A 25,701-nucleotide genomic window follows, 5' to 3' on the forward strand; every position below is an offset into this window, starting at 1 on the left:
AGAGGGGAGATGGTTTAGGTAGGATTGCTGTCTACATAGAGAATGGTAGATGGGATGTGCCTGTTGCTGTGTGTGCACTTCCACATGTGTGTGCTACTGAGGTGTCTTTAGTCCTGCTGACCTTCTCAGGGACATCAGCCCCTTTTCAACTCACACCTCAGTTTTTCCAGTCAGTTTCTGGCTGCTCTCCCAGTCTTCATCTCATCTTTCCTGTTCCCATCAATCTTTTACCATTCCACCCCCGTTCTCTCAAGGGGCGTGTTCATCCTTGCTCACCCACTGAGAACTGTGGTGGCTCCCACTGTGTACCTCCCAGTAACATCAGCTGTGAAGAAGTTAACAGTGGGGACGTCATGTGCACACTTGTACAGTTCCCAAGGCTCCCCCACACATAGTATCCTGTCCAATTAACTCCAGCCCCTCTTGATCTCAAAGCCTTTGTTCACTGTTGTCACCTCACTAATTTGCAATTAGTCTAAATCAGGAGTCCACAAATCTCCTTGAAATCCACCAGCAAATCACACTGCTTCTGAGTTCAGGGCTGCATCCAAAACACATCTACTTTCTTCCATATATTATTTTGGAATGCTCTCACAACAAACTATGCAGACTTGGGCAATTGAAGAACAAAAACTTTCCCCACAGTCCTAGAGGCCTGAAGCCCAAGGTCAAGACCTTTATGAGATTGGTTTCTTGTGAGGTTTAATCCTTGGGTTTTTTTTTTTTTTTTTTTTTTTTGGTTTTTCGAGACAGGGTTTCTCTGTATAGCCCTGGCTGTCCTGGAACTTACTCTGTAGACCAGGCTGGCCTCCAACTGGGAAATCCACCTGCCTCTGCCTCCCAAGTGCTGGGACTAAAGGCGTGCGCCACCACCGCCCAGCTAATCCTTGTTTTTTATTCCTGGTTTCTGTACACTCTTCCCTTTTAGTCTATATTCTTTTTAAAAATATATTACTGGTGTGCGTGGGTATGTGAGTATGTGACACACATTGTGAAAGCCAGAGGATCTAAGTTTAATTATTTCTTTACAGGCACTATCTCCAAATACCTTCTAGGGTACTAGCAGTTAAAACTGCAAGATGAAGTTGGGAAGAGGGTCCCGTTCTTCCTATCTCCATCCTCATTGAAGCTCATGCTGCTTTTCCTTATTAGTTCAGATATTATCTTCCCACTTTGTGGGGCCTCTTGAACTTACTTACCACATAATGTCACAGGGGTCTTTCAAAGTGTGCAAAACTCCCTTATAAGTGATATCAGAGCTGAAGAGATAGTGCAGGAATTAAGGATGTTTAGCACTCTTCTAGAGGACAGGATTCAATTCCCAGCACTCGCACTGGGCTGCTTAAAACTACCTGAACTTCAGCTTCAGGGGATCTGATATCCTTTCTGGCCTCCATGAGCACTTGAATAACACACAGACACACACACACACACACACACACACACACACACAAGATAAAAATACACTTTTAAAAATTTATTAAATTTTAACCTTTTTTTGTAGAAGATGGGTAGAACAAGAGGAGAGTATACTCTTTGAAAACTTTTTTAAAATTTATGTATAATGTGTGAATGTGTGCAGTTGCATGTGGGTGCCTGGGGAGGTCAAAGAGGGCATTGTATCCCCTGCAATTAGAGGTACATATGGCTGTGAGCAGCCTGACATGGGTGCTAGGCACCACACTCAGGTCTTTTTTAAGAGCAGCAATTCCTATTAACTTTTGAGTCAGTTCTTCAGCCCCCTAATTGTTTTTAGTCAAGGCATTGCTTTGCAGACCATGGGGCCTCACCTGCAGTAACAGTACCCTCTCCATGTGCCCTGCCCTCTCTAGTACTGAGACTACACATGTGACTCATCACTCCAAAATATTATTCGTACATAATATGTGGACCGTGGCTAGAACATAGTAGACAATTATAAGAAACATCCATGGGATGACTGCTAGGGTTTTTTTTTGTTTGTTTTTGTTTTGTTTTGTTTTGTTTTGTTTTGTTTTGTTTTGTGTGACTGGGTTTCTCTGTGTAGCCCTGGCTATCTTGGAACTCACTCTGTAGTCCAGGATGGCCTCAAACTACCAGAGATCTACCTGCCTCTGCCTCCCAAATACAAGATTTTATTCGTTTGAGATACAGGCTTACTCTATAACCCAGGCTGGCCTGGAACTCACACATCTCAAGTGTTAGGATTATAGGTTTGAGCCACCACACCCAGCTGTATTAGTTTGTAACATTTAGTGGTGATTAATTGGGTAAGAGAACTTAGGATATCTTGTTCCTTAAGAAGCTTCCAACCAGCTTTTATGATCTGCAAACCTGTTCTGAAAACAGGGACCAAAGCTGGTTGAGTATGGTTTAGAACAATGTCCATGGGCCTGTGAATCAGAGCATGAAGGCCTGAGAATAAAGAAAAAGGGAGGGACAGCTGAGGGATTTCCCCTGTCTAACCACAACTTCCTCCCACAGATCCCACTTCTAGGACCTTAGACTCCTGTCACCTCAGAATTCACCCATTTTGCTAACGCTTCCTCTTTGGGGCCACACTGGATTTTTGTCTTACTCTGTTTCTTGTTTTATGGATCTGGGATTGAACCCAGTACTCCAGGCAAGTGCTCCAGCATGGGGCTGGGCTTCCAGCCCTGACTTAAAATGTTTTAATTACATTTACTTATTGTGTGTTATGTACAAGCAGACAAGCATGAACTGTGGTACAGGTGTAGAGGGCAGAGGACAACTTGCAATTGTCTCCTCACAGCTAGGTCAATCTTATCAGCAAGTACCTTTCACTACAGGGCCATCTTGTTGGCCCATCATTTCCTTGTTGTTGCTGGGTTTTTTTCTTCTTTGTTGTTATTTTTGTTTGGAGACAGGAATTCATGTCTCCCATACTGGCCTCAAGATCAGTATATAGCTGCAGATGACCTTGAATTCATGATTCTCCTGCTTACACTTCTCTGGTGTCAGAAGGTTTTGTTTTTGTTTTGGTTTTTGGTTTTTTTTTGCCTGCTAAGAATCACTCTACCAAAGGAGCTCCATCCCCAGCCTGATTTGTTTTTCTTGAGTATTCATTCACTGTTTTTAACTCATGATAGCCAAGCAGGCAGTTGGTATAAATTGACAGCTGATCAATCTGCTACTTCGACAGCTCCCAGCATCTCTCTGGTCTCTGGACTTTGTTAAGTGAGAATAATCTTTGCAGGTACCACTTTATGATATGACCTTGCCACTAGGTCACCTGATGGTGGCTATGTACCACCTAAGACAGCAAGACATTTCTCAGGACCATGGCTCTGACTTCAGTGAGGAGGCCCTAGGAAGCTGCCTTCCCATGGGCACGGAATCCTGAACAACGTGCCACAGTGTCAGGCACCCTCGCAGGTGCCCATGAGCTGCCTAAACCTCCTGTGCCATGTCAGTATCATCTTCATTTTCGCTCCAGCATTTCCCAACTTTCTTTCTCTATGTCTCTATCTAATGTCGAAATTATAATTCTGAGACATTCTTCCTTAAGTAGTATCTGGGATTTTTGAAGAATGTTTTGAAGTCCCAGAATACCATCCATATGACACTGGTCATGTCTGCTGTCACATGGCCAGCTGTCTGAACCTTGACAACCTTTCCGCTCTCAGTTGACTCAGCTTGCATTTTTTTTTTTAAAGCTGGCTTCTACAGGCTGTTGCTATTTTCCAGGGATCGTGTGGCCTGAGGCATGTTCCCAGGCTCCATATCTCACCCTACACTGCACAACTAAATACAGGTTCTGACAGTTCAAAAACTTCAGCAAACATTTCAGGGATAACTGGAGGGACTGAGCAGAGAGCTTAAGATGTACATGTAGACAATGACTGGCTGAAGAGCTGATAAGTCCTGCAGAGGGGATCTGTTTTTGTGCCCCCTGCTCCTAAGGGACCCTCTGCCTCACTCCACATGCTCAACAAGTTCACTCTAGGGAATAGCTTCTCTTCTCAGATGACCTGAGGGTACATAAAGCAGACAAGGCCACTGCTGTGGCACCACATACTTGCATCCCTGTGCTCTGAAGGCGGCAGCAAGAGGACTACAGAATCTGTAGGCCAGCCTGGTCTATGTAGCGAGATCCAAGCTACTGTGAGAACCTTCCTCAAACAAACCCTCCACATGTAAACAAACAAACAAATTAACATAAAACACAACTAGACACAGGCCCTGCTTTATGAGAGGTAAATATTAAACAAATTAGTGAATTAAAATAGTTTAGACCAGGGACTGGAGAAATGGCTCAGTGGTTAAGAGCACTGACTGATCTTCCAGAGGTCCTGAGTTCAATTCCCAGCAACCACATGGTGGCTCACACCATCTATAATGGGATCTGATGCCCTCTTCTGGTCTGTCTGAAGACAGCTACAGTCTACTCATATACATTAAATAAATAATATTTAAAAAATATAGTTTAGTCCAAATGTACAAAAGGTGGCAGGGCCTAGAGAGAGGGCTCAGCGGGTAAGAGCTCTTCCTGCTCCTGCAGAGGTTGCAGGTTCAGTTAAGCTGGCAGTGGCTCTACTTGTGGGTGACCTGACCCCCTCTTCTGGCCTCCAGAGGCATTAGGCATGCACATTGTGTTTAGAAACCAATGCAAGCTTATACACATTTTTTAAAATGGCAATGGACTGTTTGGTACCCAAGTCCTTGAGGAGCCTGCATTCCCGGCCAGGGAGAGATGCAGCAATATTCCTTTGTTTGTTTGTTTGTTTGTTTTTCTTTTCTTTTTTTTTTCTTTTTTCTTTTTGGTTTTTTGAGACAGGGTTTCTCTGTATAGCCCTGGCTGTCCTGGAACTCACTCTGTAGACCAGGCTGGCCTCGAACTCAGAAATCCGCTTGCCTCTGCCGCCTCCCAAGTGCTGGGATTAAAGGCGTGTGCCACCACTGCCAGGCACCCCTTTGTTTTCATGCTAGTCTAAGTAACAGGAATCTGCACAAAAGCTGTGTTGACCCCAAGGAAGCCAGCAGATAATCTGCTTCTCACATTTGTTTTGCTTTTTCTGTTTTATTTGAATTTCCTTAATTGAGTATAAGTATAGCCTTAAACTATATACTTGATAACATTGTATACTTGAGATATATTTTAATTTTTATAATTTATGAAGGGATCTTATTATTTCTTCCATTTTACAGAAAAGGCAACTAAAGAAAGAAAGGTTACATAGTCCCCTCAGGGTCACAGAATAAACAATTGTAGAATTAAAACTCAAGTATTAGACAGATCTTGGTGGCCTATAACTGTAACCCTGACACTTAGGATATAGGGGCAGGAGGATCAAGAGTTCAAGGGCATCTTTGGTTACATATCAGGTTGGAGGCCAGACCTTGTGCTGACATATCACAGTGAGTAGAGCAAATGCCCAGCACGAATAAAATGCTGGGTTTCAGTATTAGGAACACCTGCCATGTACCGCATAGTATACATATCACTACTTTGTATCAATTAGAAACTGTGTGGCAACCAGAGTTTTAATGTTATATAATAAGAATTTACAATTATTTTTTAAAATGTATTTATTTGCCAGGTGGTGGTGGCATACACCTTTAATCCCAGCACTTGGGAGGCAGAGGCAGGTGGATTTCTAAGTTTGAGGCCAGCCTGGTCTACAGAGTGAATTCCAGGGCAGTCAGGGCTATACAGAGAAACCCTGTCTCAAAAAAAAAAAAAGTATTTATTTTTATTTTATGCGCATTGGTGTTTTGTCAGGTTCTGTGGAAGCAGAGTGACAGTTCTGCGTTGCCTTATGGATGCTGGGAACTGGACTGGAGTTGCCTGGAAGAGCAGTGAGTGCTCTTAACCACAAAGCCGTTTCTATAGCCCCCAGAGTTTACAATTATTTTTAACTGAGGATTTTAAGTGGAAAAATGAAGCAAAAGAATTTTATGTTTTTCCTATATGTAGAGATATAAACCTTTTTTACTTTTCAAGACAGGGTTTCTCTGTGTAGCCCTGGCTATCTTAGAACTTGCTCTGTAGACCAGGCTGGCCTTGAATTCATAGAGAACTGCTGCTACTCCCTCTTGAGTACTGTGATTGAAGGCATGTGCTATCATGCCAACAAGACCTAAACCTTTCTGCAATGATAAAAATGTAATTGCATGAACTGAAGTCAAATAGTCATATTAATTCACATTAATGGCTGGTGGTGGAGATGTTTAATATTTCAATTCTAATCCAGAATCAATTAGCTTTCCCAAACAGTGTACACAGAGCCAGGTCCATGTTTGTATTACAACACTCAAAAGGTAGAGGCAAGAGGGTCAGGAGTTCAAGACCAGCCTTAGCTACATAGTAAGTTCAAGTTCACCTATCCTAGGGTACATGAGACACTTCCTCAAAACACTAAAAACAAATTTAAAAAAAGGAAATTAGGAATGTGGCTCAATCTTAATAGAACAAACATGAACTTGTGACTTTCTACTTTGTACAGGATCTATCCGGGATTCCAGCACAAGTATGCTGGGCAAATTGAGAAATAGGCACTTTGGTGTTTGTTCTCTTCAGCTCAAAATGGGCTCATTACAGTGGCCTTTGATTGGTCTGCAAAGAGCCCATATATGTACCTGTTAGTGCTGGTAGAGACACAGTGAATTAAAGAACAGTATAGCAGATGGCTTAAACAATACTAAGCCATTTCCCCTACACCATAGCAATGGTATAGGACATTCACATGGCGCTTGATGGGATCCACAACGAAATACGAGAATGTCTGCTCATGCTCTTTCGGTGAAGGGTAGCACACACCAATAGAGTCCTGAAAAGAGAAGCTGCAATTATTTAGTATTCAACCACATTGAAGTCTTTGGCTATCATACATATTTCTGCCCAAGCATCATAAAGCATAGGCAGGTATAATGGGATACAACTCTAATCCCAGCCCTCTGGAAGCTGCGGCAGAAGGACTGAGTGTGCGCCCGAGTGTGCAGCAAGATGCCTGTCTCAATAACAAATCATTAAATATAGATAAAAATATGTTTTAGATAAAAATTTGGCAACAAACCACCAGGAGTATTATTAATAGTATAAGTCTATTACACACAGGGATCACAACTGTGCTTCTTGCTCTGAAGGAATGTATAGTCCCGTCATAGTCTTTCCATGGTACTTTTCCTTTTTCATTGTGGTTTATTTAACTGTGTGCCCCAGGCTAGCCCCAAACTCATGGCAATACTGCCGTAGTGCTGGACTACAGGTGTGAGCTGCCATGCCTGGCTTGCTTTTTTCTTATTTTGGGGTATGTGTGTATTGAGATAGGGTTTCATTAGGTAGTCCAAGCTACACTAGAGCTTGATAGCCTTCTGCCTTAGTTCCCTGAATGCTAGGATTCTAAGCTTGTACCTTTTCTGCATCTGCCAGTCTAAGAGAAGCTCGTTATGGACTAATGGGATACTTGGTGAGTCCACATGCCTGCCACATGTTGTCACCAACTTGGTCTTTGGGAAGAGAGGATCTTTCTTAAGGGATTACTTCTATCAGACTTGCGTGTGGGTATGTCTGTGGGGCATTATCTTCATTAATAATGGATGTAGGAGGAACCTAGCCCATCGTGGGTAGTGTTGGCACTGGACAGGTGGTCTGGATCATATGAGAGAGCAGGGTGAACAAGCCAAGAGGAGAAGTAGTAAGTAGTGCTTTCCCATGGACTCTGCTTTAGCCCCGCCTTGGCTTCCCTCAGTCGTGAACTGGGACTGTAAGGCAAGAACCCTCCCCTCTCCCAAGATGGTGCAGATCCATGCTCCATCTCGACAGCAGCAAGCAGATAAGTATTGAAGGTGGTGCCAGGAGAGTGGGCATTGCTGTAATAGACCTGACCATGTTTTGGGAAGGACTGTGGAAAGAGTGTGGAACTTTGGGCTGGAAAAGCCCTTAGTGCTCAAGGTGGAGAAGGCTATTCTCAGAGCTTGAAGACAGGACTGAGAGTACAGCAGTAAGTAGCATTCCTTCAGAGCTTCTGCTTCTTCTTCCTGAGAGCAGGCTCCTGACATGATTCTCCATGAAGCTGAACCCTATCACATTTGATTTTCATAAGTACTCAGTGCCATCGTAGCAAACATACACATAACAGTGGACAGCATAAGCCACAAGGATAGCAACTGTTTTTTTAATGAGTAATTAACTAGCTCAATACTCACGTAGGCTTTTACTTTAAAGACAGAAGAGGTAATTTGTATTTCCTTGGTTCGAGGATGTTTCCGAACACTAAGATGGGAAAAAAAGGGCACATTTAAAATATGACAAGCCTGGGGCTGGAGAGAACTCAATGGTACAGAGAACCCACTGTTCTGGCAGAGGAACTGGATTCTGTTCCTGGAGTCCATATCAGGAGGCTCTAACTCCTGTAACTCCAGGGGCTACAACACCTTCTTCTGCCCTCACTGGACTTGTACATGCAAATAAATCATAAAAATAACATGCCATCAGTTCACCTGTTCTTTTTATGAATTGTCATTACTCTTCAGGTCTTTAAAAAATTTTGCCGGGACGTGCATTGGTGGCGCATGCCTTTAATCCCAGCACTTGGGAGGCAGAGGCAGGCAGATCTCTGAGTTACAAGTGGTTGTAAGCTGCCCTGTGGTTTCTGGGACAAGTTGGGATCCTTTGGAAAAGTAGTAGACTCTCTTAAGTGCTGAGCCATCTCTTCAGGCTCAAGTTTATAGTCTACTCTTTTTTTTTTTTTTTTGGTATTTTCGAGACAGGGTTTCTCTGTATAGCTCTGGCTATCCTGTAACTCACTCTGTAGACCAGGCTGGCCTCGAACTCAGAAATCCACCTGCCTCTGCCTCCCAAGTGCTGGGATTAAAGGTGTGCGCCACCACCTCCCAGTTTATAGTCTACTCTTGAACTGAGCTTCAATAAGAAAGGGTGGGATGGAGGGAGGGTGGGAGACAGGGAGGGAGGGTGTGCCTAGTAGAATTCTAAAGTTAACCACATATCTTGGCGTTAACTTGCAAGGGTAAAGATTATATCTAAATGAAAATTCTCCTACTTATTTAGAATAAAGGTTTTATACCTCTCCCCTGCCTCTCTCCCCCACCTCCACACACATTTTGTGATCTCTCCTGTTCTTTCTGTACTTAAGGGAGGGTGGATGGAGGAAGAAGGATGGAACATAGCAGTTGCTAACACAGCACTGGATGGGACAAAGTAAGTGGCAGGTCTGAACAAGAAAAGGACAAGAATGAAAAGACTGGGAACTAAGTGTAGGGAGCTGGGCACCAGAGGATACCAGCACTTGGGCTGCTGAGGTAGGTGAACTGCCTGTGTAAGATTAAGTTTTCAAACTGTACTGCGGGAATTTAGATAGTTAAACTCAGTGGGAGACTGGCTCCCAGAACCTAAAAACAATGGGAGACCAGCAGCTTCCAGAATCCAGAAACAAGGGAACCAAGAAGACCTGGCCTGAGAACCCAGAAACAACCTGGCCCAAAACAATTGCCAGGTGGCTAGCTGGCCCCTGGACCCTAGCACAAGCCAGCACCAATCCGAAACCTCCCCATACCTTCCCCTTACCCCAGTCTTCCCTTTTGCCCCAGCAACTGCACAGGAATAAAAATCTGCCTAAGACCTTGGTTGGGGCCAGACTCCTCTACCCCTGCGAGGGATATGAGTTTCACCCCAGCTAACTGGAATAAAAAGCTTCGTGCAGATTGCATCAAGTCCATGTCTTGGTGGTGTGTGGGGTTGTCACTCCCGGGATGTGAGTGCGGGGTCCCTCTGGGAATCCACATCTGGACTACACAGTGAGTTCTAAGGCAGCCTGAGATGCAGTGTAAGAGTGTCTCACAGAGCCAGGCAGTGGTGACACACGCCTTTAATCCCAGCACTTGGGAGGTAGAGGCAGGCAGATTTCTGAGTTCGAGGCCAGCCTGGTCTACAGAGTGAGTTCCAGGACAGCCAGGGCTACACAGAGAAACCCTGTCTTGAAAAAGACAAACAAACAAACAAAAAACAAAACAAAACAAAAACAAAAACAAAAACAAAAACTGTGTCACAGGACAAGACAAACCAAACCACACAAGAACTGATAAGAACCCTAAAGCCAGGGCTGCTGCCTCAATGGCAGAATACTTGCCTATGAATTCAATACCAGTACTGGGGGAAAAAATCATCCCACGAACAAATAAACAAAATGGAAAACAAGCCATAGTCATGAAATCCTTGCCTCCAGAAGTCAGAGGCAAACTACAAAAGGGCCAGCACAGCGCCAATATGAGCATGAACGACACTGGGTGCTTCCACCCGTTTATAATTAAATTCCACAGTGCGAACATTACCTCACCAGATCCTTATAGATCAACTTTGCTGTCTCCAGATATGGCTTTAGCACATCTTCATATTGACAAAGCGACCCTCCGAGGCAGAGATGCTTAAAAAGACAGAAAAGGAACTCTTCCCTTTCCGCTGGGCTAAAGACTTCATATTTTTCAGAGTCTTCCATTAGCAAAACCTAAGATTAAAAAAATCATCTTAATACAATGTAACATATTGAATTTATGGTTATGATTTTACACTTTGGGAGTTTTAACATATACTTTAAATAAGTATTTTAAACTTAATACTTTTGTATACTGGGGATCACACAGAGTCATGTTTCTGATGGTGTACACTCCACCATTTAACTATACTTCCAGACCGACCTTTTGCTTATTTGGAGAACCAATCATGGCCATGGTGTAGTGGTGCATTCTGTAAAGCAGTATTAGGGTGGAAACAGGATCATAAGGTCAAGGCCACCCTAAACTACGTTTAATAGGCACGTGCACCATGCCATGTTTGTGGTTTATGCAGTGCTTGGAATCAAGCACAAGGCATTGTGCTTACTTCAGGCCCAGGGAGTCTGTTGTTGCCCTCTGACTAGATCACATACTCTCGCAACTGCTATGTCCTAAACTCCATTCTTAGTTTAGTTTTGTTGGTTTTGTTTTTGAGACAGGTCTCAATATATAGCCCAGTGTAGTCTATAACTATGTAGGCCAGGCTGGCCTTGAACTCCTGATCCCCTTGCCTTCACCTCTTAAGTGCTAGGATTACAAGCATGTGGCACTATAACTGGTCTTCTATAAATATTCTTAATATTCATTTGATTTAAAGACTCCAACAGAAGACAATAGCTACTCATTAAATAGGTCAGAATTTCTCTACCTGTGAATTGTAGACACACTGAGCCAATTAACTGTTGAGAGGAACTGTTGTATGAATGTCTATTGTTAGCCAAATCTGTACTCTCACATGTCAGAAACATCTGACCGACAGATACAAATCGCTAAGTACACACTCTAAAAAAAAAAAAAAAAACCAGCACTGGTCATATCAACTAGCTAGAGGCAGCTTAAGAGTTTTACTCAGGCTTTGGGTTTTGATATTTTATATTTCCTTCAATAAAGTTCCACTGTGAAATTTTAAAATTCTTTACTTACTTTTCTCAGTTCATCTGAAACGAGAAATGGATCACAGAAAGAGTCTAGGCACTTGACAATGTGTCCACTTTCTCGTACAATATTTTCGTCGTATAACCGTTGGAAAAATGACATTGAAAGTTGTGTGCATGGAACATTTATAGCTTCAATTTTTTTCACTTCAGTTCCTGAAAGAAGATATTTTATAAAGAACAAAGATGCAAAAGTGCATTTAGTGATTTTAGTTATTTCTAAACCTTTTAAAAAGAACGTATTTTCATTTATGTGTATATGTGTTATCTGTGTATCTGGTATGTGAGTGCAGGTGCTCATGGAGGTCAAAAGGCAGCATCAGATCCCCTGGAGCTGGAGTGACAAGCAGTTATGAGCATATGACTTGGATTCAAATTCCATTCCTCTGGTTTTTTTCTTTGTTTTGTTTTGTTTTGTTTTTGAGTCAAAGTTTTGGTATGTAGCCTTAGCTGTCCTAGAACTCACTATGTAGATTTGGCTGGCCTCAAACTCATAGACAGTTGCCTTTCACTGAGAGCTGAGATTAAAGATTGTGCCACCATGCCTGGCTCCAGCTCCCATTGTTAGCTATTTCTAAAATCGAGCGCTATGTACAGATTTGTACAGATTTTAAGTAGTAACCAAATGTGATGCATATTTCAATGGCTCAGTGGTCGAAAGTGCTGCACAAAGTCATCAGTTTAGTTCCTGACTACCAGAGAAAGACAAAACCCACCTCCAAGGTACTTTCTGTGACACATGCACACAGATATATAGACACAGTATTAGTACTACCAATACAATTTACATTGAAATAAAGTTTAGGGATCAGTGGTTAAGAACATTTGCTGCTCTTTGACAGGACCATTGTTTAGATCCAACAACCCACCTCAGATGGCTCACAACCACCTCTAACTCTAGCTCCAAGATTTCAGTAAGTACCTACCCCACACCAACACATAGATATAAGATAAAAAAAGAAAATTTTCTTTCCTTTCTTTTTCCTTCTCTCTCTCTCTCTTTCTCTCTCTCTCTCTCTCTCTCTCTCTCTCTCTCTCTCTTTCTTTCTCTTTTGAGACAGGGTTTCTCTGTGCTTATCTGTTTGTCCTAGAACTTCCTCTACATCTACAGAGTAGGCTGACCTTGAACTCTGAGATTGGAGTGCCTCTGCTTCCCTTGGGGTGGGGTTAAAGGTGTGTGTCTGTCACCCCTGCCCCTGCAAGGAGGTGAAGAATAAATCTTAAAACACACACACACACACACTTTAGAGCCAATCTCAGCATTCAGAAGGGTAGCACAGGCACACACACACACACACACACACACACACACACACACTTTAGAGCCAATCTCAGCATTCAGAAGGGTAACACAGGCACACACACACACATACACACACACTTTAGAGCCAATCTCAGCATTCAGAAGGGTAACACAGGCACACACACACACACACACACACACACACACACACACACACACACACTTTAGAGCCAATCTCAGCATTCAGAAGGGTAACACAGGCACATACACACACACACACACACACACACTTTAGAGCCAATCTCAGCATTTAGAAGGGTAACATAGGAGGAGCTGCCACAAGTCTGAAGATGGGCTGGGTTGTTAATAAGTTTTAAGCTAGTATGGGCTTTAGGGTGATACTCAAGTTTCAAAAAGCAAAAACTAAAAAATAATTTAAAATACATTCTTATTTCAGAACTAGGTGAACATAGATTAGATAATACCTTACAGCAAAATACTTTGTGTGCTTCACAAGAGATTTGTAGACAGCTCTGTATGTGTGCACCCTTGTGTGTGTGTGTACCTTTGTGTGTGTGTTGGTACCTGGACAAAGTTTCATGTAACCCATGTTGATCATGACATTACCATGCAGCAGACACTCTGACCTTCTGCTTCTGCCTCTCTGTGGTAGGATTACAGGTATGTACAACCATGCCTAGCACTATTTGGTGCCAGGGACAGAATCCAGGGATCCTGCATGCCAGCATGCACTCTACTGAAACTCTAATGTCAGAACTGCCTATAAAACTTTGCCTTTTGGCAAAGATAAAGTGTAGCATTGCCCATGAAAGCTTAAGACTCCTTCACATATTTTGGGTTTTCATAATTCTAAATGCTCTATAATTTATATTACACAAATTTAGAGCTAGATATGGTAGCATATACCTATAAGGCCAGCCTTGAGAGACTGTAGCCTAGCTTTCTTGGACAGGCTAGCCTGAACTTCAAAATGAAACTGTCTCAAAACAGGTGGGTGTGGGTGAGGTAGGGCTAGTCAGGAGAGAGAGATGTCTTTGTGGTTTAGAGTATGAACTGCTCTTATAGAGGACATGAATTCAGTTCCCAGCACCCACAGTGGATGGCTCACAAGACCCGTAACTCCAGCTCTCAGGAGACCTGACACCTCGGACCTCCACAGACAGCTATACTCAAACCCATACATCCACAAAGACATGGGTATAATTAAAAATAAAACAGATCTTTAAGATAACACACACACACACACACACACACACACACATACACACACGCAAACCAAACCAAAGCACCAAGGGTTGGCATAATGGGGTCAGTGGAAAAAGGTGTTTGCTACCAATTCTGATGATCGAAATTCAATCCACTGGACCCACACGATGAAAGAACAGAACCAACTCCTGAAACTCATCCTAGGGCATGTGTGCACACATAAATGTTAACAACAAAAAGCTGAGCATTGTGGTGGTTTCCATCTACAATTTTATCACTTGAAGCAAAGGCAGGAGGATAGATCAACATAGCAAGTTCCAACGAGGGCTGCACAGTGAGATCTTCTTTCAGAAAACAAAACATTAAAACCAAACCAATAATTTAATTAATTATCATCTGTGAAGTCTTTGAGGATGCCTTGAAATGTTTTCTCTTCATCACAAAGTCTGCTTTAGGTCTCACTGATAGCGTGTATGACACAGAAAGTGTTCCAGGCCACGGTAAAACTTAGAGCAGTTCTGACCAAGTCACTGCATGTCTTAAGGTAAGAGTGGAATAAATAACTGCACTGGGCTCTGCTTCCTATATGGCCATGGCTCCTCCCTCTGCCTCCCAGTCCCCAGGCTACACTTACTCCTTTAATATTTCTTTTAGAAATAGAATTTTCACAGGCATGGTGGTAACACAAGTCTTTAATCCTAGCAGAAGGAAAGCAGAGGCAGGTGGATCTCTGCAAGTTTAAGGCCTGCCTGGTTTACAGAGTGAGTTCTAGGGCAGCCAGGGTTACACAGAGAAACCCTGCCTCAAAAAAACAAAAAACAAAAAAAACAACAACAAAAAGCAAAACAAAGATCTTTCTGTTAGTACAAATTAAATTATACATTTATAAAGGTGAAGACAAATATTTTTATTATCATCTCAATCAATGTCTCCCCTGCTTTTAACCTATATACAGCCTTATATAAGATGATGTTCTTTTGCCTTCTGACCACCCTGCTGTTTTTAAGGGGTACAGGTCTTGGGACCTGAACCCAGGGCCCCTACAGCTACTGCTGAGGCCCACCTTACAGGCCCACTGCTGTATCACCAGTCTGAGAAATGCCAGGGCTTGAAAGGAACCCTGGCAACTGTTTGCACTTCCTGGTTTGGCTATCCACCAGCTCATGTTGGAACCTGTCATTGCAGGTTATAATCCTGGACACGGGGCCCGAGAAAGATGCCTGAAGCCAGGAGCCGTGTGTGCTTCAGTGACTTCAAAAGCTGTGCTGCAGAGAGAAGGGCCTGCTATTTCTGAGGCCCACCCTCTTGGGAGTAGATAAAGAGCCTACAGACTACGATGGGATAACTCTGGGCACTTCTGAAAGACCAAGCGGCCTCAAGGAATGCCTGGCAGATCCGTGGCATTGACTGGTGGACACTGCACGGGAGAAGCCGTGACATGTGCAGGTGTGCATGCCAAGATAGTTTTTGTAAACCAGGCTGGCCCTGAACTGGCAATAACCTGCAACCTGCATCTGCCACCCCCACTTCCCATCATGAAGGGTCTACTGGTGTGCACCCCAACCTGGCTAGTATGTCATTTTAATAAGTCTGACTTACTAAATTAAATTCAATTTGAAGGTGTGAAAGAGCATTTGCCATGGACTGGTGCATTCTACCATCACAGGTGATGGTCTAACCCAGTGTCACTGTATTCTGAGCAGGGGCTGCTGGGAAGTAACTGAGAACAGATGAAGTCAGGGTAATACAATTTAGTCAAGGTTTTGTCCCTAGTTCCTAAATTCAATTTCCTCAACATGCAAAATACTACTCATCCAGCCTCAAAAGATTCCAGACTTTACCTCATGAAGGCTCAAAATTTTGTCTAAATTGGGTACAAGTAAGACAGAGGTAGAGTTTACTCTTGAGGCAGTATTCCTAAAATACACTGGTGGTGCAAACCTTCAATCCCAGCACTCAGGAGGCAGGGGCAGGTGGATCTCTGAGTTCCAGGCCAGCCTGGTCTTCAGAGTGAGAAATCCAAGATAAATAAAATAAAATTGAGTTAAAATTAAATTAAATTAAATTAAATACAGCAATGAGATGAGTATGGGACAGCCATTTCCACTTCAAACCAGAAAGACGTCTAGGGCCTGGATGACAGCTTCCCAGCAAGCCTGAGAGCAGAGAGATTGATTCCCTTGTACTCTTCGGCACAAGGACAATTCATTTTAGTTTTATCTTATGCCTTCTGGGCTTACTGGGAGTGTTCCCATAGCTCCTTGGTTGCAGGAGAGTGCTTCAGGCACCAGGTGAACAATTCCTAAGGTTTCTAGGGGTTAGTTTGGCCCCAAGCTCTGTATGGGTGGCCCTGTCTTTGATGATAAGATTAGAGGCTATCTGGTGTGGGAAAATGACCTCTGATTCACCTCTTTTTTTTAAAAAAAAAAAAAAAAAAAGATTATTTTTTAAAATTATGTGAGGTGTGTGTGTGTGTGTGTGTGTGTGTGTGTGTGTGTGTGTGCACACGCGCGCATACGTGCTATGAACTGAACTCAGGTCCTCTGGAAGAGCAGTACAAGCTTTTAGTTGCTGAGCCCTCTCTCCTGCTCGGAACCACCTTCTGGGTCTTTCCTTTTTTTAACAAACAGCTCGTGTTGAAAGCTGAGGCATTCTATAGCCCAGCCCCTAGTTTAAAACATCCACAAGCTCCTAGCTCAAGCCAGCAGCATTTTTACTGATACTATCCTATTTCTATTTCTGGTTTCTGCTGCAGTGACTAACAAAATCCAGAGTCACGCCCTGATCCCTTCATAAGATGGTTTCCGACCATATCCTTGGTGTTCTCTTCAGAATAAGGTTTCTTGTTTTTTTCCCACAATTTGTTGAGGCTAAAACCTTCACAATCTTCCCTTCCCGTCCCTTCTTGCTTAACAATGCCTCCTTCTGGGGCTGGCGACATAGCTTCGCTCGGTTGGGAGACGACTTCCTAGCATGCATGATGCCCTTGGTTCAATTCCCAGCATTGCATAAAATGGATGTGGTGGCATAGGCCTGCACTCCCAGCACTCCAGATGCTGAGGATTCCTTTGAGTTCAAAGTTAAATCTGGACTGCACACAGTTTCAAACAGCCTGGTTTATGGAGTAAGACTCCGTCTCAGAGAAACATAAAAAGCTGATCTTTTGTTGTTGTTCTTGTTGTTTATAAACTGAGGGGGAGATGCCAATCTACCAGAAATATAACAGCAACAGAAATGAGAGGGGAGGAAAGAAGACAGGCTGCTGAAGAGCATTGGGAACATACAAGAAATCCCTCTTCAAAATAGGAGTGCTGGGCTGGAGTCTGTGTCATGCTTAAGAACGCTCCCTGCTCTTCCAGATTTCAGCACCCAGCCAGGCAGCTCAGTGCTCGAAACCATAGCCCCAGGGCATCCAACACCCTTCTCTGGTCTCTGTAGGCACCTGCACGCATGTGCATATCCATGCACGTACACATAAATAGAAAATACATCTTAGAAAATAGACCCAAGTGGAGTGTTTCTCATTTTAAACTTGGAGTTATTACCCGTGAGGCAAACATGGAACTTCAGAAGCTCTCTGTGTGCAGGGTTTCATCCCCAGTTTAGAATAGGTCTGGTAAAATGGCTCAGAGGGGAAAGAGACCCAATGAGGTCAGCACAATCAGATTCCAGGGACCTGCATGGTGGACCGAGAACCAAGTCCTGCAAACTGTTCTCTGACCTCCACATACACCATGAATACATGTAATTTTGCAACTCAACAGCAAGGGCTCAGGGGACACCTTGACAGAGGTGGAAAGAATGTTAAGAGCTGGAGGATGAGTCCAAGTGCTGAGCTGTGACAGGCCTGCCGCACTTATTAACCCACAGCAGCTGTGGTTACCTACAGTAGACCAATGAGACAGGAGGAGCTAACAAGGACCCACCCCTAACCCAGGAGATACTGGCTGCTGGCATTCTGGGGGAGCCGGGTGAGGGGGATCATTCTTTTGGGGTGTGGCCTCTGGTAATTCACCCATGCTCTGGGGAATGCTGCACACCTATGCACAAGTGGACAGCCCTACTGGGCTTGGAGAGTTCTCTGAAAACAAAGGTGGAGGTGGGAATTGTTTTGGGGAGGTGACCCACAAGACTTGGAGGGGACTGTAGGGGAGAAGTTATGTTAAAGCTCATTGCATTCATGTATAAAATTCTCATAGAATACATTTTTTAAAAGTGAAATCATGAAGAAAACTTAGGAGCAAGGGAGCTCTGCTCCGTGAAGCCCATGCCAGGGTGAGGTGACTTGCTGTTTCCTTCTGTGAATCTAGTGAACTGAAGTTACTATGGACATTTTAAAAACTCCATGCCACCTAGCTCTGATTATTCGCTCTTGAAAAATCCAAGTTGGCAAATACATGAGTTTAGAAACTGAGTTTAATTTTGTACGTAGTCTACAGATCAGGCTGTACCAGCTTTCTCCTTTGAATTTGGCAGCAGTCCTTGGCCAACAGCAATAAAATCTGACCTGCTGAGTCTAACAGAAAGCTTTTTGTACCTTGTTCTTGACTGATACTCTAACAGTTACTTTGTTTTGTACCTCGTTCTTGACAGATACTCTATCAGTTACTTTGTTTTAAGGCTTTGTAGAGTTCCAAGAAGACACACTTTGGAAGTTTAACAAAAGACTCCCTCCTAAACAAAACATCGAATTTCTAAACAATTTGCAATAACTTGTACACAAGCTGGTATTACATATTTTTTTTCCCTAAGTGGAATGGTGTAACCTGTTGCATGGCTGAGACCTTAACCTTGAATTTAAAATGTGCTATTCATGTTGGTTTTAGGAGAGATGGTTCAGTTGGTAAAAGTGCTGCCCAGGCAAGCCTGATGGCTTTAGTTTGGAAGAACTGATTCCTGAAAGTGTTCCTCTGACCTCCTCATCTCCAAATGACAAGTGCAGACACTGTACATAGGTGTGTGCACACACACTTTTAAAAATAAAACTTCCCAGGACTGCTTTAGTGTCTTATTATCTAGAGAAAGGTCCCCCCTTTAAGAAGTAATTACTCTATGATTTGTTATTATTCTAAACCATTCCAGGGCAGCCAATTAATGTCTGAACCCCATGAGAGCTATGGCCATGCTCTGCCCAGGCCTTCCCATCAGTGGATACTGTCCCGAGCCTTCCCCTCTGGGTGCCTGACCATTTCCCTCACCATGCTCTCACTTCTATGGAAAAACCTGGAGCACACTATTAGCCTTTCTTTCCCTATCTCTTTCAAGAGGTTTAGTTACATGTGTGTACATGTCCATGTGGGGGTCTGGAAGTGTACACAGGTGTCATGGAGGCCCCTGGAGCTGGAGTCATAGGCAATAGTGTTATGCTAGATATGGGTATTAGGAAGTGAACTCAGGTCCTCTGGAAGGGCACTGTGCCTCTTAACTGGTGAACCATTCCATCCTTTCATTCCATCCTTCTCCTTATATTGGCCATGTATCAGAGGATGGCCTTAAACTTCTGATCCAGCTGCTCTATCTCTCCAGTGTTGGGATTATAGGTGTTACAGGTGTGTACAAATACACCCGACTATGTGATGCTGGGGATCTCAACATGTCCCCACTTATTGTATCAATGAATTCCAGAAGGGCCTGTTTCCTCTTACTCATATCAACGAGACTTGCCTTTAGCAGGATATTCAAATATAAAATATATGATGCATATTTTTCTAAACTACTGAGAGAAAATTGTTCTGCTGTGCTATGCCAGGATGACAGCAAGAGACTCCCAGGACAGAGATGCAGGGAAGGCCTGACACAACTGGTCATACATTATCACAACGTCACAATTTGTACTTTACGGATACAAATCACTAGTGATAATTGCTGAGGCAAAATTTTATTAAAATAGTAACTTGGAAATTAAAATGTAAAAATCTTTACCTAATGTGGTCCACTGTCCAGAAGAATCTGAGAGTAACTGCAAATTTGGAATAACATTTGGGTCTTTGAAAAAAGCCTAAAATACAAATTGCAAGGGAGCATGTTAGAACAAAATTAATAAAAGACCATTTGATACAATGAAGAAAAGCTTTGCTTCCTTACTGCCTTTTCCTGAGGTATTGGCCATCAAACCCAGGACCTGTCTACACTGAACAACTGCTCTACCACTGAGCTACAACCCCAGCTTGTCTTCCTGACAGGCTCTCCTTCTGTAGCTCAGGCTGGCTTTGAATTTGCTATGTAGCCCAGAATTTCCCTCAAAATCTTAATCCTCTGGTCTCAACACTGTGCTAGGAGTACAGGCATGAGCCAACTATGTCCAGCTTGAAGGATTTTTTTTTTTTTGACAGTGTGTCTCATGTTTCCAAGCTAACCTTCTTTTTTTGTTTTTTTTTTTTAAAGATTTATTTATTTATTATATGTAAGTACACTGTAGCTGTCTTCAGACACATCAGAAGAAGGCATCAAATCTCATTATGGATGGTTGTGAGCCACCATGTGGTTGCTGGGATTTGAACTCAGGACCTTCGGAAGAGCAGTCAGTGCTCTTAACCGCTGAGTGAGCCATCAAGCAGTTACTGGGATTTGAACCCTGCTCCTTTGGAACTGCAGTCAGTGCTCATAACTGCTAGCCACAGCTCCAGCACCCAAGCTAGCCTTGTTCGCACTTGTAACTTGCTATATATCCAAGGATAACCTTGCACTCTGGAGGCCCCTACTTTTATCTTTAAGTGCTGGGTTAAAGACATGTAGCATCATCACACTGGCTAGAAGAACTTTAAATCAAGAAAAAGGTTATTGTATTTTATTCTTTAAGGAAAGAAAAAACTGAAACCAAGGGATAGTGGTTCAGAAGATAAAACAAACAAGTCTTAGGACCTGAGTCCAATCCAGGCTCCATGTATTTGAAGAAAAGAACTGACTCTCAAAGTTGCCTTTCAGCTTCCACATGTGTACTATGGCACAAGGTCACCCATGCACATAAACACACACATGAGTACATACATACACACACACAGACAGGCAGAGAGAGACAGAGAAAATAGAATTTTTTAATTAAAAGAAATTAAATCAACTAGCTAGGAAGACATGTGCTTACAGTCTTCAGCAGGAGGATCGAGAGTGTGAGGCCAGCCTGTCTCAAACTCTTGGTGTTCCTTTAATTATGTTTAGATGTCATAAACAGAAGTAGACCAACTGACTTGCAGCAACTGACTGGGAGCCAATTGAAAAAAATTTTTAAAATAGATTTTATAAAAAGATTATTTTTATATTTTTAGTGTTTTTGGTCAGCATTCATAAAAGTGCCTCAGAAGACAGCACTATAACCTCTGGAACTGGAGTTACAGGTAGGTGAGCCACCATGTGGCTTCTGGAGACCAAACCTGGGTCCTATGCAGTAACAGCAAACATTCTTAATGCTGAGCCATCTTTCCAGCCTCCTGAAACATTCTTATAAAGGCCCGTTATTAAATCAAAGGAAGGCTTCTTTTTAAACTGAAACCACAACTATGTCATTAAAAACATATTTAAAAACAGCAAGAACGGAAGGGGTATCTGTATATGTGTAAATGGCTTTGTTGGTTTGTTACAGAATTGACATCAAGGTATCTGCAGGGTCTTCCTAAATGTCAACTTCAGTAAAATGATATACTCTTCGAAAATATCAAAATAGTTTGCAGTAACAAAGGTACTGATGCAAAGATTAAATAAATGTGTTTGGTAACATGAAAAAGGTGTCTGTCATTCCCTTTCCTGTAATGGAAGTTGAATCCAGGGCCTGCCCCTTCTAGGTGGGTGGTACACAAGCTGAGTTACAAGTCCAGCCCGTAGTCCTGAGTGCAGTGTCGGTCTGCCTTATATAGTCCCTGTTGGCCCTTTCTTCCTTTAGGAATTTTGAGCCAGTATTCCCTCATCCAAATCTGCTAGGGTTGATGGGATGCAGCCATGGCCTAAGTTCTGCTCCTAAAGTGGACACAGGAGCCTGTGCAGGCCTCTAGGCAAAGTTCTGTAAAATAAAAGGCTTGTTACTGTTTCCATGGAAAACTCATTATCTGGCACACTAGGGTGAGGCTCTGAGCCCTACCATGTTGATCTGACAGTGCTCTCTTGAGACCCTAAAGTAACATTACAGTCAATGAGCCAGAAGACAGCCACCTGCACACACCTTGTAGCTGAACATGCCTAACAATAAACTCAATTTGCATCATTTACTCTCCTGTCTTTTACGTGTTTAGTAAAGTCAGCTACTCTAGTCAACTGTTAGAACCCTAGGATTCACTCGGCGCTTTCTCCCCACTCCTTTCAGCATCTCCTCATCCTTAAGCCTCCTCCTAAGTACTTCTGAGCCATTTTCAGGGTTAGTGGAAAATGAGGACCTCAGCAAGCACTCATTTTAGAGTAACCCTAAGAATAGCTCAAAGAACTGGAATTAGAGGCTGTGTCACATGCGTGGATCCCCAGTAGTTTAAATATGAGTCTTGCTTTATTTGGTTTTGAGCTAGCCTGGGCCAAAAATGAGTTGAACAGATCCACTTGCCTCCATCCTTCCCCGTGTTAAGATTATAGGTATATGTCACTGTGTCTGGTGTATATAGTGCTGGGATGGACCCCAGGGCATTGTGCATGCTAACTGTACTCTACCAACTCAGCCACATCCCTAGCCCAACAAGAACTTTAAAATTAAAAAGAAATGCTTGGAATCATGGAGAGAAATCTGTTGAGCTTTATAGATGCACACTGAGCTCACTGAAGAACCCTCCTGAGCAGCCAACAGGAAGAAGGGAAAGGCAATGTGCACGTCTGTCATATTGCATCAGTCGACCCTTCCCTCTGTGCCCAGGACATTTCCTACAGGATCTATTACAACATTACTTCAGTATGTTGTGGAGACTGATTTATTGAAACTGTGTGTACCTTATAGTCTGGGATGAGAGCTCAGCTTAACATTGCCAAGTGGGATAAAGAAAGCATTTAACAAGTATTTCCTGAATAAACAGGTATATTAAATGTTATATATGGAAACAACAAAAACTATCAAAGAAAAAAACTGGTTGTGGTGGCACACACCTTTAGTCCCAGCACTTGGATAGGCAAATCTCTGTGAGTTTAAGGACAGCCAGGGCCACACAGTGAAACCGTGTCTCAAAAATAAATAAATAAGAAGAAAAAAAAAGGAGCATTTCAAAATTCTGATCTTAAAAATCTGTAGAGGGTTTTATTTTTTGGTAAATTATCAAAATCTAACCATGACTAAGACATGAAATTAGTAGTAATATGGCATTATAACCCTACCACAGGTAAAGGTATAAATTGGACTATCATACCAATTTATCCTTTGTTATGGCAAACAGATTGGAAAATGTAGCTCAGAATTCATGTCCTTTCTTCAGCCTCAAAGTGTGCTCAGAAAGACAGTCATTGTAGATGTTAATGTTAGCCTGTTGTAGGACAGACCACTGATTCAGTCTGACAGGTGTCTTTAGAAGAGACAGGGTCATGACAAGGGACGACGGGAAGCCGGCCAGTTGGAACAAGGAGTAGGCGAGGCTTCACCTCTACAGGTTTCACGAGAGTGAAGCACTCATATCCGGAGTTAGGGACAACTGCATGGTTTGCCTGCCTGCTCTCCTCACTCATGCCAGTGGGTCTGCCTGCTCTCCTCACTCATGCCAGTGGGTGCATGGATTGCCTGCCTGCTCTCCCCACTCATGCCAATGGGTAGGTAAGATGACTCATGTTACTTGCTGGCATTCTGGTGAGGGCCCAAGACATCCTCCAGAGGTTTCTCTCTCTGGCTACTTAGGAAGCTATATCACACAGTGGGCCTTTAGAAAGTGTCATAGTGAATAGATTACATGCCAACTATAAAGTCAATGCTCAGAGGAGAATGGTAAGGAATGAAGGTCATTTCACAAACCTAAACACTTTACCTACTATTGGGTAGGAGGCAACACTGAAAACGATGGGGCTCCATTTTAAGATGCACATAAAAATCTCACACCTTTGAATGAACTTTGCCTTCTTTAAAGAATTCCCTTCTAGTTAAAGGGTTTTTCAAACAGGCCATTGCTCAAAACTTTTGGGAGGAAATCCTGTTTGGGCACTGCTGTTGGAGCTTGATGTCCACTTCTCAGAGTGAGTGAGATTTTCAGAAACCAGAAGTATTTGGAGTTAAGCCTAATAAAGTCAGGGGTAGATCCAGGTAATAGTATTTAAAAACAAGATGTGCTTGTTAAAAAAAAAATCCCTTGCCAGGCAGTGGTGGCACACACATTTAATCCCAGTACTTGGGAGGCAGAGGTAGGCAGATTTGTGAGTTTGAGGCCAGCCTGGTCTACAGAGTGAGTTCCAGGACAGCCAGGGCTACGCAGAGAAACCCTGTCTCGAAACAAACAAATAAACAAACAAACAAACAAACAATCCCTTATAATTTTCATTCAAAGTCGGTAACACATCTCTGTATTTCAGCACTGGGGATGCTGAAGCAGGGGATGGCTGATACGGGTTCAGGCCATCATGAATTACACAGTGAGACTGTCTAAAATAATTACAGATTTGTAAAGTTATCTAAGGCAGAATTCTGAAGGTAGGTGGTCATGGTGGCACTTGGGTGGCAGGGGCAAGAGAATCCCAGTGAATGCCAGGCTAGTCTGGTCTACAGAATGAGTCACTGTGTCAAAAAGCCCCCTAAGAAACAAAAAAGAAAACCCAACCTGTACTTTTTATTACTCCCAAACTCTAAGAACATGTCATGGAGTGTTCCCAAGAATATCAAAAGAGACTGCCCCCTCCTCCGGCCCCCCATACCAACCATGACAAAATCATCCTTTTGGTAGGGCTGGAACGTCTGGTCGAAGCTGAACGCCTGCGCCTGGATTCTGCCCAGCATGGACCTAGCAGAGGGGGAAGAGTCAGTGGGCCCTGCCCGGAGTTGAGGGAGCGCAAGCACGAACACGAACACGGAGAGAACCCCAGAACACAAGCGCGGTGCCACGGCCCCAGCCCGCCGACCCGAGCCCTCCCGGAGGGCATGGCCCCTTGGCCCTCACCACTGGCGGAGCCGGCTGGTGATCTCCCGGGCGCTCAGAGACGAGAAGGTTCTAAGAGGCAGGAATCTGAAGTAGTAGCCGCCTCCATCCCGCGGCTCCCCAGCCGCCATCCTGCTTAAGACCAAGGGAAAGAAAGGAGTAGTCGTTTCCATAGCGACACAGCCGAAGAAAACGCACCAGGTTCAGGGGGCGGGGCGACGCTCAGAGGGCGGGGCCTGGGAGAGAAGTGGGTCCCTTGGCTCAGTACATAGGGGCCATGGCTTTCTGTGTACCTACCTTGCCACTGAGGACTCTTAGCCTGGCTGTTAGGAAATGGAGGGAGGTTGCCAGTCTCTGTGTTGATAGAAACTCTTAGTACTAGACATGAAACTGACAATTTCCTTTTGCACCAAGCAAAAGTCTAATTAAATTGGTTTGACTTGAAAGACAGTGGGACTGCTTAGGAACATATTATGCTTGTCTGTGGCTCTTTTTCTTTTGAAGTTACACCTCTGGCAGGCTCCCGCGGGCGCTACACCACAACATGCTAATCAGTGTGGGATGTATGTTTACTTGTCGAAAATCGCATTCAGGAGCCAACTTAGTTTTTGTCTAGGAGCTGTTAATAGGATTTAGGTGGAAGAATTTTTTTTTTTTACCTCTACTACATTTCCTTTCGCTTGACCCTTAAGAACTAAGAGGTCATATAGAAGGGAGCAGGGACAGAGGGAGAGGGCAGAAAGGGAGAGGGGGCGAGAGGCTCGAGTTATTACAA

The 25,701-nt window shown here is 43.4% G+C and overlaps 1 protein-coding gene across 3 annotated transcripts; it reads right to left on the reverse strand.

Moving 5' to 3' along the window:
- Positions 1-6,154: 6,154 nt before the first annotated feature.
- Cfap300 (cilia and flagella associated protein 300) lies at positions 6,155-25,148 on the reverse strand. 3 transcript variants are annotated; one of them, XM_031345261.1, is made up of 7 exons: positions 24,948-25,148; positions 24,710-24,791; positions 19,837-19,912; positions 11,434-11,600; positions 10,291-10,463; positions 8,149-8,215; positions 6,155-6,770 (listed from the first exon to the last, which is right to left on the reverse strand). In XM_031345261.1, exons 1-7 carry the CDS (start codon positions 25,097-25,099, stop codon positions 6,642-6,644), a joined length of 846 nt encoding a protein of 281 aa, XP_031201121.1. In that variant the 5' UTR covers positions 25,100-25,148; the 3' UTR covers positions 6,155-6,641. The 3 variants fall into 3 exon arrangements, with proteins under 3 accessions (XP_031201121.1, XP_031201122.1, XP_031201124.1); XM_031345262.1 differs by lacking the exon at positions 8,149-8,215; XM_031345264.1 differs by lacking the exons at positions 6,155-6,770; positions 10,291-10,463; positions 11,434-11,600 and having other exon boundaries at positions 8,157-8,215.
- Between the last annotated feature and the right edge of the window lie 553 nt (positions 25,149-25,701).

This window comes from Mastomys coucha, unplaced genomic scaffold (assembly GCF_008632895.1).
Source record: "Mastomys coucha isolate ucsf_1 unplaced genomic scaffold, UCSF_Mcou_1 pScaffold23, whole genome shotgun sequence".
Lineage (NCBI taxonomy): Eukaryota > Metazoa > Chordata > Mammalia > Rodentia > Muridae > Mastomys > Mastomys coucha.